This window comes from Macrobrachium rosenbergii, chromosome 52 (genome assembly GCF_040412425.1).
Source record: "Macrobrachium rosenbergii isolate ZJJX-2024 chromosome 52, ASM4041242v1, whole genome shotgun sequence".
Classification (NCBI taxonomy): Eukaryota; Metazoa; Arthropoda; class Malacostraca; order Decapoda; family Palaemonidae; genus Macrobrachium; species Macrobrachium rosenbergii.
In genome coordinates this window covers 24,824,264-24,841,160 of record NC_089792.1, presented here as the reverse complement: position 1 = coordinate 24,841,160, position 16,897 = coordinate 24,824,264, and the positions used below count along the sequence as shown (strand labels likewise).

General features: G+C 37.8%; 1 protein-coding gene across 2 annotated transcripts in view; it reads left to right on the top strand.

The window, feature by feature from the left end:
- Window positions 1-16,897, top strand: part of wgn (wengen) — a 109,677-nt gene that overhangs the window by 11,882 nt on the left and 80,898 nt on the right. For both annotated transcript variants that reach the window (XM_067095979.1, XM_067095980.1), the window contains exon 2: window positions 8,062-8,920. In XM_067095979.1, the coding sequence (XP_066952080.1) occupies window positions 8,062-8,920 (859 nt within the window). The remainder of the gene's footprint in view (window positions 1-8,061; window positions 8,921-16,897) is intronic.

Genomic DNA, 16,897 nt, shown 5'->3' with positions numbered 1-16,897 from the left:
CGGCTCCTTTGTATGATTGCCCAATTTTAAGCAAAGACATTGTCTCAGTGACCTTTGACGTCATGAGAATTCAAATCAGTCAGTCAGTCAGTCACAGACAGTTGAGCTTGTTGGCATTTGCTGGTGCACCACTGGCACTGGTGCTGCTGGTGCTGGACTTCAGTGGCTGCTTTACAAGGTTTAGTTAGGGCTGGCATGATTACACAGCTATAGCTGGCAATCATGAGAAATCAAAGTCAGAGGCAGGGAAGACTAAACACACAGAAATGATCCCAGAGGTGAGGCTGAACAAAGAGGGAGGAAGTGTGCTTGATAAAAGTCAACTACAGTATGGCAGTGAAACTTGACACAGTGTGGTATGAATGTGAAGCTTCATTGTGTGAACATCTGAAAGCAAGAATGAAAAAAGACTTTAAAAAGGTATAAAAAGAAATAGAGATATCAAAACCAGGTTTCAAAGCTGGGATTGCTGCTGACCATAGAGGTGGTTATGCACAAGGAGAATGAAAAAAGTTGATTGCAGGAGGCCAGCCTAAAGAAAAGTATACAGTTGATAAGAAAACCAGGCAGGGACAATAGCAGACGGGTGACAGGAGGAATTTGGAAGTGGAAGGGTGCCAGTGTTAGAGCAAGAGGAACAGTCAAACAGTTTGGGAATAGTGGCTCCATCCCTGAAAAGATACAGTCCTTCATCTAATGTAGCGAATGGTGGAGGACCCAGAGCCAGTGAACAAGAAGCCACTGAAGATGTTGGAGTGCTGGGGTACAACAGGAGCCCAGCCACTCTTCTTAAAATCAGAAAACTCATGGCCAGGCTGTATCAGCTCATCCTTTGACGTAAAATACACTGCATACCTGTCATGCTGTTAAACATGTAACTGCCAAAATTAAAGATGAAAACACTTGAAGAAACAAAAGAAAATATGTTAGGCAGAAAATCAGCTAGCATTACTAGAGTTTAACTCACCAAAATAGGGTAACAGTGTACAATCTCCATCTGAAAATGTGTTGTGAAAAATTAAAAAATACACAGTATGAAATCAGTGACTAAACATGTAAGGATTTCTCTTTGGAATGGGATCTTTTAATTGAATATTGATATAGAGTTCATTGGAGCTGTGGTATATACTAAATGTGAAAATACAAAACCTATTTTATGAAAAATCACATTATTAAATGAAATAACTCTGAATTGCCGTCCAGATTTGCACAAATAATTCATCTGACATGCACATATAAAAATGCTAAATAGCTAGTAGTCACTTCCTTGTTGTTGTTGTTGTTGTTGTGGTTCCCCAGACTCTGTTATGCCAGGAAGCCTGCACGGCACAAAGAAGGACACCACGCTTACTGGATCTGACCATAACTGTGTGGTAGTGTGGATGTTGTGTTGTTGTCTAAGGGCTGCCAAGTTAGGGCAATCTACTAAGAGATGTGTAATTGTGTGGGGACTAACTTGGCAGAGTGGACATATGTCTGTTTGGGTGTTGTCTATGCGGTGTTTGTAGGTGTTTAGTGATTGGTGATGACCACAGCGAAGTCGAGTCAGGTGTACTCTCCAATCTTGAGAGCTGTGTTTCTGTACTGCTTATGTTGGGTGGGGGTGCCTAGTATTTTGTTGTTGGGAAGGTTATTAAGTGCTTGTCTGGTGTGAGGTGAGTATGGATGTGCTTTTTGTTTTGTGTGCTGTTTGTGGGTGGTGGTATAGAATTCAAGATATCTGTATAGTGTCTGTGTGGTGTATTCACTATTTCCTTGTAAGATACTTCAAAGAAAACTTCAGTAAATTTGCAAAATCATTACAGACTCATAAGAAATCTGAGTGAAAAGCTCAGTCCACGTGAATGATAGTAGACAAGAAAGTGTTTGAAAAACTTTAGAAACTGCCATGAGTCCTTAAAGCAGGGAATCAATGAAAATGTTAGTATAATGTTATCACCACAAGAAAAATTAAAAAGTAAAAGAATTAAATTTTGTCTAATAAAATTATAGCATTATTAAAACTCTTAATATGAGACTGATAGAAGGTGCATGGTAATCCTAAGAGATTCTAACAGTCTTGTGATCACTGGATTCATTAACTGGTTAGCAGACACTCACAATGTAACTCAGCTAATTACAGTATTTGGGACTGGAGGGACTGTTTGCACATGCACTAACTTGCCAGAGCAGTGTAATCTTTCTTTTCTCCAAGCACAGTGACACGTTTGGAATTAACATGGTGCACTAACAGGCTGTATTAAAGTGATGTTGGTGATCAAAATTTGGCTGCCCAAATTTCAGTAAAATAATTAGGTATAAATCCCTTAGATAAACTATGTCAGTCTTCAGCAATCTCTTTGTAGAGTTTTAACAATGCTTCATGCTTCAGTTTCATATAAGTAACTTACCAAGTAATCACATAGCTACAGTTTCTAACCCACGCAGCAGCCTTTATTTAAAAAATCGCCGTAGCACTTTGACTGTGTAATGTAGGTGACAAGCCCCACCCACTAACGGGAGTACTGGAAATGACTTAGCAGAAAACCTTGTGTCTCTGTTGGCTCTCGAGTAACAATGGGGGTTTGCTGCAGCTTTTGTTTACTGATTTTTGGTTGTATGGCTGGATTTTGGTGAAGTATTATTGCTTATTTGAGTAGCCTTCAAGCTTTAATAGCTTTCAGGTCATTTTTTCTAGTTCTTTGGGTTATATTTTATCTGATTCAGGTTCACCTAGTTTTGCCATTGCAGTGAAAGTTGCAAATCGGATTTATCAATTCTTAATATGATTCTCATACAATTTACAGTAAATGTAGTGGGCAGAAATATAGTAGGGAGAAAACTCGTGCTAAATGTAATGATGAACAAGCTAGAGAGAGAGAGAAAAGGAAGCGGCCTCTAGAGCAGAGAAACGAGCTTCCCTTAGCCTAGAATTCTACCCTAGCCTAGTATTTCTCTCTTGCATGCACTTCTGTTGGGCATCAGTATTTAGCTCCCAAGCGCCCAGTGATCCCTTTCAGGTACACGGTATCTTCGTTTAAGCGCCCTTCTCCTCCTGATGCCAGTTTCTGAGCGTCCGCCGCCAGTTTCGAGCTCCCGGAACCAGCTCCCGAACGCTTGGCACCAGTTGTCAAGCACCTGGTGCCAGCTCCCAAGCGCCCAGCACCAACTCCCGAGCTCCCATTTCTGACCACGATTCTCCTAGCTTATGCAGCTGTCCTTCAGTATTTGCGGGCAAGTTTTACATCCCTTTTTGGCTCCAGCTAGCCCCTGGTCTCACCTACCTCGGCCTTCCTGATGGGGAGCCATCCAGATGACAGACCTAGGCTCCCCACAGTGGTGCTTTCCTCGTCCTCTAGGAAGGCACTTAAGGAGATTGCAGTTGGTTTTCTGCTAAGAGAGAGCAAGGTAAGGCTTCCTTCGTCTTTCCTCCCTCGTGCTTAATCCATAGAAGGTTTCTTTCCTACTCCTCCGGGAAGCTCCTTCCTGACACTCGGTGTTTTCGTCGGCGAAAATGAAGCTTTCAGTTTCTTGGACTGGATGGTGAGAGTGCTAGCCAAGAAGATGGAAGATTGTATGATTTAGTTGGAGACTTTGTCTCGGACTGGCTAGGAGTCCTTTCTCATGGAGACAAGACCATCAGGGATGGTTCATATGAACTTGCAGCTCTTTTCTCTTTGGGAGTTTTGAAGAAAAAAGATTTTTTGGTGCTCTTGTTCCACTGAAGGAGTCACTCTGGCCCAGAAGTTGGACCTCCAATAGAAGTCGACTTAGGATCTTCTGGCGCATTCTTCCAAATGCCCCTAGGATTCATTAGCGTTTGTTCCTAAGATGGTCTCTCCTCTCCAGCAACATCCCTTTCATGGGAGTAAGCCCAAGTCCAGTCTAGGACCTACTCCATTGTCCACTTCTCGGCCAGAACTATCAATAGGGGTGAAGTCCTTGCCCAAGAAGTGAGGAAGAAGCACCTCATGCACAAGTGGGAGCCAGTCTTCTCGAGTTTTTGGGAGAAGTGGAGTATCAGAGGGACATTTGTGGATTAGGGTTCTAAGGGAGGGTAACTCCATTCTATTCATGGAAACCCACCCTTTGGTCCCTTCTCCCATCGTTTTGACACCCTACTCAAGAGGCTCGGAAAAACTTTTGGCCCTTTTTGAGGAGGTCTCCTTTCTCTTCAGAAGAGAGCCATAGAAGAAGTCGAGGACATCAACTCAGAGCGCTTCTACTGCCGTCACTTTGTAGTCCCTAAATCGTCGGGGTTTGGAGACCAGTCCTCAACATAAGGGCCCTCATTCTCTTCGTCTGACAGATGGAGTTCAGATGGAGATGAACTAGTCGGTCCATTAATCAGTTCACCAGGGCGATTGGATGATAACCTTGGATATGCAGGATGCATGCTTCCACTTCCTCATCCATCCAGACTCCAAGAAGTATCTAAGGTTCATCTTCCAGGAAACTTTCTCAGGTGCCCCATTCACACGAATCCCTGCTCCTATAGCTAAATGATTTCATTTAATAGGCATAAATGTCATTCTAGATCTTGACGACTTGCCTCTTCGATCCCCTTCAGTGGAAAAGTGCACGAAGGACTTGAACATCTCCTCCCTCAGGAACTGTGAATTATCACATACCTTCAGAAGTTCCAGTTGGCCCTGTCGCAAGAGTTCCTCTATTTTGGGGATGAGTCTCAACTCTCAGACTTTTCGGGCTTTTCCGTCTGCCAAGAGAATCGCCATCTGTCTTCAAACAGTCCACAAGTTCTAGCTCCTTCGCCTTGCTCAGGCCATCAGTGGATGAGCCTGCTGGGGACTCTGTCAAGTTAGGCAAACTTCTCATGAGAGTTTTGCAGTTCCTCCTCAAGGCCAACTGGGACAGGGAAACAGCCAGACACCTATGAGTTTCCCATCAACCCAGAGATCAAGTCAGATTGGCATGGTGGCAGTCCAAACGTAGACTTTCAGAAGGAAAGCCCTTCATCCTTTGAGCCCAGATCTAGACTTCTATTCAGACTCCTTGGTTCTAGGTTGAGGATTCCTCTTGGGGAACCAGGAAGTTTCCGGGATGCAGTTTCCAGAAGAACAGAACCTTCACATTAACGTCAGAGAGCTGAAAGCAATTCACTTAAGGCTTCCGTGCTTCTCGACCCTAGTTCACAAAAAGACTGTGGTTGCCCATTCGGACAATACCACAGCCTAACGTACATACGAAAGCGAGGTGGCACTCATTTTCTCTCTGCCAGACAGCAAGAGACCTTCTACTGTGGACAGATCAAATCAAGTGAGTCTGGTCACTTGATTTATTCAGGGCAAACTAAATATTCTGGCGGACGAACTGAGCCATTGAAAAGTAGGTCTTTACCTCCAAGTGGACCTTAGATCCCCTGGTCTGTTGGAATCTGTGATACTATGAGACAGGCCAACGTTGGGCCTGTTTGCCACCACAAGAAACCATAGCCTTCCTCTCGTTTTTTCTCAGGCCACAGACCCTCTAGCATGGGCAACAGATGCCATACTACAAGACTGGTCCCACTCGGACCACTATGCCTTTCCGCCCTTCAAGTCTTGGGCTCATCACAACGTTACTATGACTCTTATAGCACTGTTCTGGCCCATGAAAGAATGGTTCCAGGACCTGCTGGTTGTGTGTGGACTTTCCAAGACTCCTTCCCCAAAAAACTGTCTACTCAAGAGATACCAAAGAGTTGTCCACTCTTGCCCAGACAGGCTTAAGACTGTCTGGAAGCTTGTCAGAGCATAAGGATTTTCAAGATGCACTGCAGAGGCTATTGCAAGAAGCAGGCATCAATTTCATAGCTGTGTCTCCCAGGCTACATGGGCGATTTTCCGAAGCTGGTGTCTCAGACTCATCATCTCTCCTGAGACGTCTGTGAACTAAATTGCAGATTTCCTTCTTTATCCAAGGAGATCTAGGAATCTCGTCCTCCACCATTAAGGAGCATCGAGCTGTGTTTAGCTCATTGTTTAAACACAGGGGTCCAGAATCTTGTATCAGTCCCAGATCTTAAGAATCACGTCAAGTCCTTCGATACATCTAAACAAAGAAAGGAAGATCTGGTCTCTGGAACCTGGACATAGTGTTGAAGTGGCTGACAGGACTCTTTGGAACCCCTTCATTCCTCTTCTCGGAGAAACCTTACTTAGAAGACTATCTTCCTTGTGGCATTGGCTACTGCTAACTTATTAGCGAGTTCCAAGCCATCGATAAAGGGTAGGTTTTTTGTTTTCACAAGGAGATGCAGTTTGCTACTTTACCCTTGGATTTTAGCCAAGAACGAGGACCCTTCCAAGCCCTGTCCCTGTTCTTTCTCCATTAAGACCTTAACGGATACCTTGGCTCTGAGGAAGAAGATAGAGCTCTTTGTCTTGCTAGGGCCTTAAGGTATTTCCTGAGCAGGACAGAGAAGACCAGAGGACCATCCAGTAACCTCTTGTGCCCTGTCAAGAACCCGTCTCGCCATCTGACTAAGAATGCTTTGTCCTGCTTTGTCAAAGACTTTCTTTCTGAGGTGCATTCTCAGATTCAGGAGGATGTTTTGCCTCCTTTTAAAGTGAAAACTCTTGACATCAGGTCAGTCTCTACCTTATTAGTTTTCAGGCACATATGTCCTCACTTCCATTCTGCAATCGGCCTACTGGAAGTGTGAATCGATCTTCGCGTCTCACTATTTGAAAGAAGTTGAAACTGTTTAAAAATTGCAGTAATTTGGGACCATTAACAGTGGCTGGCATGGTATTGGGGAAGGAAGCATGGAAATCTCTCTTTTTCTCTTACTATCTCTTCACCTTGAAGTAAGGTGTCGAATTTTCTGGAGCCAGGGGGTACAATGTATCTGGAGTACCCACCAGTCTCAGTAGATGGGTTGTGGTGTTTTCAGTGTAGGTGAAAGCATTGTCTGGTTGTTTTTTATATTGGTACAGTGCCCAGGGCAAGGGCACTTGTGTATGCTTTGCCAGTGATCAGGCCTATCTTCCGCTACAAAGCTCCCACTTAAGTAAAGGTGACCCATGGCTCAACCGCCACACCACTATGGGTTAAGATGAGCACCAACCAGAGGCAGTATTCACCTGCAGTAGCATTGTTTCTATCCTAGCAAATTTTCTGTTTTAAAGTCATTACCATGATTTGATATTCAATGTGGGATTCAGCTATGTAATTTCTTGGTAAGTTACTTATATGAAAATGCCATTTTCATAATAAAATTAAGTTTCATATATACTTACCAAGTAATTACAGAATTGAAGCCTGCCCTCCTCCCCTCTTGTGTACATAAGGTCACAAACAGAATGGGGTTTTCTGCTAAGTTGTTTCCAGTACTCCCGTTAGTGGGCAGGGCTTGTCACTAAACAATGGAAGTGCTGCCTCGATTTCTTTAATAAAGGCTGCTGTGCGAGTTAGGAACTATAGCTATGTAAATACTTGGAAAGTACATATGAAACTTAATTTTATTATGAAAAAGTCATTTTTATTAGACAAAAATTTAATCTTATACCATACTAAACAAAGGAGTATGTAATACTGTGGTATTTTGCACAGTTTGTCATTTTAAAAATCAAGACATAGTTTAAGACTTCAAGCCAAGACTTATCAGAGCCTTCCTGTTTATCTTCCACACTATTGTATGTAAACCTGTGGATTTAGTTCTCATGTTTTCAAAATAATTTCAGCATGTTATGGTAAGCAAATCGCTGTCAAATAAGTGTAGTATTTTGTACTCCATGGTCACACATCAGACAGGAGCAAGAATAGGAAATAGACCCCAAAGTCTGTAATGTGTAAGTGTAAAACAAAGATTTATTCCCCTTATTTGCTTTGTTGAGGACTTGGTTGCCCCATGTAATGATATTCTCAAATTGTCAATAGAAAAAAATTGTTATTGGTTTTTGGGGGGAAGCACTGGGAGTGTTTATGCTTCTCGATTAGATCTGTAGCATACAGTTATAATATGCAGTTACAGATACTGTAATTAAGAATTGAATGGTTTGTAATTGTTAACATTATGAATTTGTTCCGTGTTATTTGTGGTCCATATTTAACTCGAGCTTTTGTTTTTTACTTTTGCAGATGGTAGGAAGAGGGTGGTGGTTGCTGGTGTTGATAGTGTGTGTTGCCTGGATGGTGTGCTGTGTTTGTGCAGGCTTATCCTGCCAAAAGGGCCAGGAGTTCTACAATAGTCAAGACGGCCAGTGTGTGCCATGTACTCGCTGCCAAGATCCTTTGGTAGTTGTAGTTCCATGCTATGTGTACCGGGATGCTGTCTGTGCTCCAGCTATTAATTTCTTCCCGAATCTGTCACAGCATAATGGACCTCAAGCCCCCATCACCCTCTCCACACCCACATCTGTACAGAATGCCAGCAGTGATGTACATGGACATGAAAGACAAACTTCTAGTTTTAGAAAAAACAAACCTTATTTGTCTTCCGAGTTTGAGAAGACCCATGATTATGACTGGGATAAAGATAGTTTGTTGTTTAGTAGAACTTTTAGGAATAGTTCAAGTGGCAATTTACCAAATAGTGAAAGTAATCATAGGAAACATAGAAAGAGCCATTCCAAGCACCGTCATCGCCACAAGAGTGGAGTTCATACCAGTCACAAAAAACACAATGTTAAATCACTGGCAGTTTCAGAATTGGATTCAGAGATGAAAAGTGATGGTGTTAGTCATACCAGTGGTGCTAACAAGTCAGTGCTTGGATTAAGTGATTTTGGTGATAGAAATAGTAGATTGCCCAATGTAAATATTAGTGATGGTGCTAATAGTGATAAGGATCAGAACAGTGACTTGAAAGAAGCAGGGATTAGTCACTGGCAAAATATATTTTTTCTAATGACAGTTATAGTTATAAGTGTTTGTGTAGTAGTACTTATTTGTATTATTCTCAGTCAACTCAGAAACAGTTTTATTCGTCGAAAGTTAAGTAAGTTGTTTTTAGTTTTCCTTCATATTTACTTAATTTTATTTTATTCTGAAGACAATTCAGCTGTTATTTTAAAAGAAAAAATGTATCTTTTCAGTTTTAAATTTTTAAGTGGGATTGTTCCTATGAAGTATACAAACCTTTGTTGTATGCAAAAGGATATTTGAAGGACAAGCTGGTTTGTTTGTGCAGACTGTTACAGGGTACCTAGAGGTAAGTTGGTGGTGGAGTCCCTGCCACTCACTTTGGTGATCCTTCAGTCAGTGTTCTTGTTTGGCTGCTGAAAAGTGAACATGTCTGTGCTTTATAGCTTTTGATTAGGTTGCTGAGACTTGGCAGTTTTCTTGGGGATATTTTATTTATTTTGTGCCTCAGTTCAGATAATTGTTAATGTTTATCATTGTGACCAAAAATGTGCCAGACTCAGTGAGGTGCTTATACATTATATATATATATATATATACATACATATATATATATATATATATATATATATATATATATATATATATATATATATATATATATATATAAATATATATATATATATATATATATATATATATATATATATATAATATATATATATATATATATATATATATAATATATATATATGATATATATATATATATAATATATATAATATATATATATATATAATATATATAATATAGATATAATAATATATATAAATATATATATATATATCATATATATATATATAAATATATATATATATATATATATATATATATATATATATATATATATATATATATATATATGTGTTTGTGTGTGTGTGTGTGTGTATGTAACTGAATCATGAAAAATGGCTTTGGGTGATGAATATATAAATAAAGATAAGTTTTCCATGAACCTCCAAAAGAAAGCACATTTTGGAGCCATATTTCTCCATGAGGCCTTTCAACTGTCTGTCGCCCTTTACTGATTAAGTAAAGGACAACAGACAGTCGAAAGCCCTCGCAGCACCCAGTGCTCAGAACATTGTTCGACTTTGTGAGTTTTATCTATATATATATATATATATATATATATATATATATATATATATATATATATATATATATATATATATATATATATATATATATATATATATACAGCAGTCCCAGTTTACGATTGGGGTTCCGTTTATATGTACGCCGTAAATATAAAAATCGTTGGAAACTGTAAAAATCCTAAGAAAACTGTACTTTTAATGCTTTGGGTGTATTGAAAATGATGTAAACTGCATTTTATTGAGTTTTCATAAAAAAAAACTCCAAATTTGGATTATTCTGGCATTTTGGAGCCATATTTCTTCTATCGGATCGCATTTACGACATGTTGTAACCCCGAACATATTACTAAGAAACCGGGAAATTATTTCTGATTAATATATTTGAAAAGCATCCAGTTTGAAACCTTGGAACGTACTAATGCACAGGACAATTGTGTTGTAAACCTGGGACTACCTATATATATATATATATATATATATATATATATATATATATATATATATATATATATATATATATATATATATATATATATGTATGTATGTATGTATATATATATGCATGTATATTTGTATGTATATTTGACCCCAGGAAAGTTATTACTCAAAATCAAACCCCTACCCTCTTGACAGACCTCAAACAGAGACAGATTGAGTGAAATTTTTGTTTTTACCAATTCCGTCAGGTTTTCCTTCAGGTGCTTTATAGGTTAATGGTAATTTTTCACCTGAGCGCTCCAGATTTTCTTCCAGGCGTTGTTAGGGGCATGATCAACCTGCAACAATAAATTCTATTACTATAACAACGTTTTTTTGTTAGAATTTACATGAATTTTGATCATGATTTATGATAGTTATTAATATAATACAAACCATATTTCATAGCTATACAGGTAGAGCGATGTACCCAAACCAGCAGCTTCAAAGACTTTCTCCCTAAACACATACATATGTAGACGTTTTCCTCATTCGTGCATGCATGGTAACTGCTAGCTCAATCGGACTTTGCAGAATGTATGATTTTTTTTTTTTATTTTTTTTTTTTCTTTATTAGTTCAAATGTGATTTTATGGATTTTATTCAATAAGTCAATTTTTCTTCTTTGTTTTTACCTTCGGAATTTGTTATGGCAACTACTTTGTACTGTCACGATGGCGTATTTTGTTATAAAGGTTTGGAATGATAATTACTATTATTGGACGTTTTGGCAACAACACTTCACTACATACCTAAGGACTGGTATTCACATCTGTTGTTGCATGTGAGGCTGATCTGCTCCCCTCCCACACACACACCCCTCCGAAAAATCATAGAAGGGGCGTCAACACCACTGACCCTGAGAAGGTCAATTATGTAATTTATTACAAGAACCGAAAAACAAGCAGTTTGATGATGAAGAACAATTTTGCCGCCAATTCAGCAGGACCCTCTCAAAAACCAATGTTAGTTTAATTTTTATCTATGCCCGTCCGAGGATGTTTGCAGTTAATCGGAATGACAACGATGTTTTTTTAAGAGAGTGTTTGATCATGCCCAATAAGGAGCAATCAAACCAGTCATTTAAAAAACTGCCCAAACCAGAGAATTAAACAAGACATTATCCCTAAGCATCATACATTATAGATCAATCATCAGACCATCGCCAACTGCTCCTCTTGGAAACCTTGCATAAACGAAAAGGAAGACCATCATTGAACATCATGCAAGAGACCTTTCTTCTTCCTACAGCTACCAGGAGACCCACAACAAGCACCCCACACAACGCGACCATCGACCAGGATTCATCATACAGCAGAAGTGCCTATCAAAATTCCCTGCTCTTTCCCAGCGATGCAGCCCTTGTATGCAAAACAGACCATCTGACACAAAATGCAGCTTAGAATGAGAAGGAATGCCACAGGGCCTCCAATAATACCGTGTTGAATATTATTTTATTTATGTCTTTGCATAGGAGTGGACCCCAATTTCAGCAGGACATTGAGGGAAAAAAAATAAGGTTTCCTTAGCCTATGCTCATATCCTTTTTCTCCCCTTAAAAACAGTAGTATTAGGTTATCATATGCATATTATTTCTTCTACCAACAGAATCAACAAAAAACATTAATAAAGCAAGTTATTTACCATATTTATATTTATCAAAATATGTATTATACAATCAGCCATTTATTACGATCGAATGTTTCTGGATCTGCATATGCTGAAAGCTGATTAACTGAACAAAGCCATGTTATTATTCTTAAAAGAGTTTACATTCCACGAGTTACGTGAGTATCAACTCAATTTTCCTTGTTATTATAAATAAAGAGAAGTATAAGGAATTGTGGACCACCAGTTGAAGGTAAAGGAGAAAGCCAAAATTTGTTATGCAACATTCAAAGAGATTTTTGTTAGCAGGAATTGCCAACTTACCAACTGAGGAGCAGTGTCTTGTTATCATTAAAAGTTCTCGAGATAATCACCTCCTAGGTTGCAAAAATGAATACTAAACGTAAGTCTGTAAATGTGGAATCTTTGATGCATGTTTGTTAGACTAACGATAATTGATTAATCTTAACACTGGGTTTTTTTAATGAAAATATCGATAATAACGACTAGATATTGATTAAAATACTAGCAGTATTTGTCTAATTTGGAATGGTAAGATGTGTTTAATGAAAAATATTTTATAATAAACATTTTGGTTTTTAATGTTTCAGGACCATCACCTTGAATGTTTAGGACTTGGCTACAACATCTAAATGATGTTTCTTGTATAGCTTTTATATGCCAAAATAGGGTACATTTTGAGTACATTATTACATAGGACTGAGGGGTTTCTTTTTAGGCAATTTTTTATTAAAAAGTCGTCGATGGTCTGTCTTGCGTCAAATACAGTAATTCAGCACTGAATTTGACCCCGCCCACCTCTCATATACTTTAAAAGCTGATCTATCCCATTACTCATTTAGTTCGTCTTCACCGACGTCCTGACGACGGCCACATTGATGGTTCAAACTTTTAGACTATACAGTGTACAAGATATAAGCAAAATATATTTCCATAAAACAATGTTTTGACAAATATCCCGTTTAATTTAGACACAGTTTTGAATATTGAAATTGCTACTCAACAACCTAGCTGAACCAGAAAAACTTAACTGTCAGGAGAATTGAAAAAACCCAGAATAAGATTAATTAGTTGAAAACTGCCATTATTTTCAACAAAATGTTATTATTTTTATTATTATTATTATTATTATTATTATTATTATTATTTGAAAATTAATACTTATTAGGTAAATCATTTATTTATATAAAATAAATAAACATACCATAAAAATTCTTATCTTTTCCTGAGAGAGAGAGAGGTTTTTCAGTATATCCTTTGTAGTGAAGAAACCATTCAGATGATTAACCAACAAGGGACCCAACACACCACCCAACCCTTGCTGTTAGGTAAATCTGCAACGAACATATCTGACAACCACCCTCCCCCTCTCCAAGTCGGTTTGCAAAAGATTACGGGTCAATTTGTATTTCTTTGAAATTTTATATAATTAATTAATTTATAAATTAAATCTTACTAATTCACTATAGTGATTTCTTTAATGAATTGATATTATTGCTGTTGACATTATTATTAATATTTGAAAATTAGTAAATCATTTATTTATCATACAAAACAAATAAACATACATCTCATGCCTAAGAGAGAGAGAAATTATTATTTTTATATTTGTTATTAATCTTATTAAAGTTAATATTAATATATGAAAATTAGTGTATAGTAAATCATTATTTTATCATAAAAGTATATGTAGGTACAGTACAGTATTAATCATGATGAAAATACAGTGTTCAGATCCTTGTTGATAATGGACGGACTAATAGGGGGGGCCAGGGTGTCTGCCTTAGCCGATAGTCTGGCTTAAGCGGCGATACTCAATATGTATACTGTACCTTTAAATATTTATAAATATACTGTATTTCATTATTTTTATTAAGAGTATGAATAATAAACCAATGTGGAAACGTTTGAATTAAACCCCATAATAAAAGATGAAAAATGAAGAATAAAACACCGAAAAAAAATGTTTGATGATTGGCTGCAAATGTAGATGCCTTATTCAGACTCTCGATATCAGTTGGTGTTTGGCTTGACACTAATAACATTGATCGATATCAGTTGTTGTTTGGCTTGACGCTAATAACATCGAAAGGTCGTTCATTCAGTAACTAAAGGAAGCTCTAGAACCTGTAAATTGGTACTTATTGTTGTACAACTGTTCTATCAACACACTTTTGAAAGCTTTCGCTTTAGGACAACACAAAGTAATTCTCTCTCCCTCTCTCTCTGTATTAAGGGGAGCGCACTCTTAGATTTTTTATGAATATTTTTGAAATTTGAAAAAAATGGTTAAATGGCCGTAAGACATGAGCAACACCTTCGTTATCACATGACCAAATCATTTTTTCGAAATATTAAAATTGATGGGGTTTTGGGCCTTCGCCCCACACGGTGAGGTAGGGCTGACGTTTGGCTCTAATGACTATTGTCATTTTTTCAACATTTATTCGCCTAATTTATTCATTATTTTGATTTTTATATCAAATTATCTCCTAAAACGTCTGGCAGTGTCTGGCAACAACAATGGCTTGTTCCTTGGTGAATGCGTGGTAGGAGACAGGATTGCCACCATACGTTGAAAGCGGGTGGTGGGACACATTTACTCTGAGCAATTTTTCGCTATTTGCGGTGTTTTTTGCTGTCATTTTTTACATCCAGTAACTCTAAATACAATCTATATACTTTCACCTTCAAAAATACGCTCACAGTTGATGAAATGAATAAAGGATGATGAAAAGGGGAGTATATGATGACAAGTTCATTATATCAAATCGGTTAGATAAAATAGTGTCAATTATTAGGTGCAAGGTGGGAAATTTTAGGGGTAAAGTTCAGGTAAATTCTCTGCCAATAGATGCGATACTGATATTTTAATGAAGTGCCAATCGTGTAGGTTTACAGTTAGTGCCCCAGCAAAGCGAATTAGCAATGGAAAATCTCAGCACCATCAATTCAGTGAGATAAATGTTGAAATTGAACACAACTTAATATATGAGAAATTCAACTTGCTAACACATCTGTTTGGCATAAAATGAAAGTATAGAAGAAGTTCTTCATATGAGAGACAAAAGGCTTGAAAATCAAACTAATAAGACCAAAAGACCAAACAACTGAAAAACGACTGAAAATGAGTCGAGAATATCAGCCTGGTAGCTACTAAACTTCTAGTTTCTTAGTTTCAAACAAGGCAACAATGAGTCAGGTGGTACTTGATTAAACCCCATAGTAAAGATGAATAATGAAAATTTATAAGGAAGGGGTGACCTGGAGCCAGAAATCAACCAAAATAATGCTCGATAAGGTGCTGTTTTTTTTCCACTAGTGCCAAAAAAACCACTTGTTGATCTTTACGGTTGTTTTTCTCAGTTTTCATTTTGCACTTCAAAGAGGCTCTAAACTACATTTTTATTTTTAGGCCAATTTTAAAGTTAAATATACCATTGGAAAGAGGAAAGAAAGACGAATATTTGTTTGGGGCTCTCTCTTTTTCTTAGGTTGACGAACCAGTGATAATCAAATTATACAAAGGTAAAAGCCCCCCCTCCACCCATCCAAAAAAAAGGAAAAGTAGAAAAACTCTTCCCATTATTTTTTTCAGTGCTGTGATATAACTTTCTGTGTATGAAGCCGCATTGCAATAGCTCTAAAAATGAAGGAGGTGAATCATTTTTTATCGTTTTTTATTTATTTTTTATTTTTAATAAAATCCAAAATAATCATCCGATCACTCAAATTTTTTCCTGGAACATCACCTTATATATATGTATAACATATAAAAATTCCATAAAAATCTCTCATTATTTCTATGTAAGCGTCGCTCCTTAACTCGCTCATCCCAGGAGGGTAGATCCCAGACAAGTTAACCCCACCCTCCACCCATCCGGAGATGGGCAGAGGCAGTTTAGCTCACAATAAAGACAGCACTGCCAGCCATATAGTAACATCAAGAAAGTGGGAGGGTTTTATGCTTGGGGTGGCGGGGTGAAGGGGAGAGCTTGGGCATGGAGGGTGGATATTCTTAAAAATGCATCGACTGTACACTCTACTACTACTGTATATCTTTAATGAAATATAAAAGATGATAAAAATGATGATTGTATTAAGCTCCATAATGGGAACTGGCAATCTCTCTCTCTCTCTCTCTCTTTCATGTCATTTTGACATGTAAACAAAGTGCATTTACAAGTTAAATCAGTTACAAGTAAAAAGCACTTTGGTTGAGTATTTACAGTATAAATACAGGACTGTATAATAAAAATATAAATTACAGTTTTTTACTTGCCTTTGGTAGATGATGGATGAGCTTGAGGTGACGGGGGGAGGGTGGAGATGGTACGTAACTTATTCTGAGTCAGCAGAGCTGTAATGCTCCACAGACTGCAAAGAGGCTGATTTTTGAACGACATGACGAAAAACTTAGTCTGAATAGAGCACAGCAAAAAAAAACACAGCGGTGTAGCCCAGATAAACAGAGAGTTTTACTCTTGATTTTGGCGGTAGTCGATGGCGCACGGGTTTTGGCAGTAGTCGATGCATGCGCCCTCTACCATTTTTCTTCATTAACAGCGTGGACAAACGTTACGCATTTTAGATCGGCTGACCCTCTTCGGTGTCAGTTGTATTTGATAACAATTAGGGTCTGTGGTGCATCACTACATTGTGATCGGAAATAATGAGTAAAAAGCCACAATAATGTAAATGATAGACTGTATTTTTCCAAAAATACAAAAAGGATAAAACTGGGAACATTCGACTGTTTGCACAATGGTCCTCTTCAGCCAACTGAATAAAAATATACTTGTTTATCTTAAAAAGACAAATTGAAAAGACTCACAAAAATTCTTTTC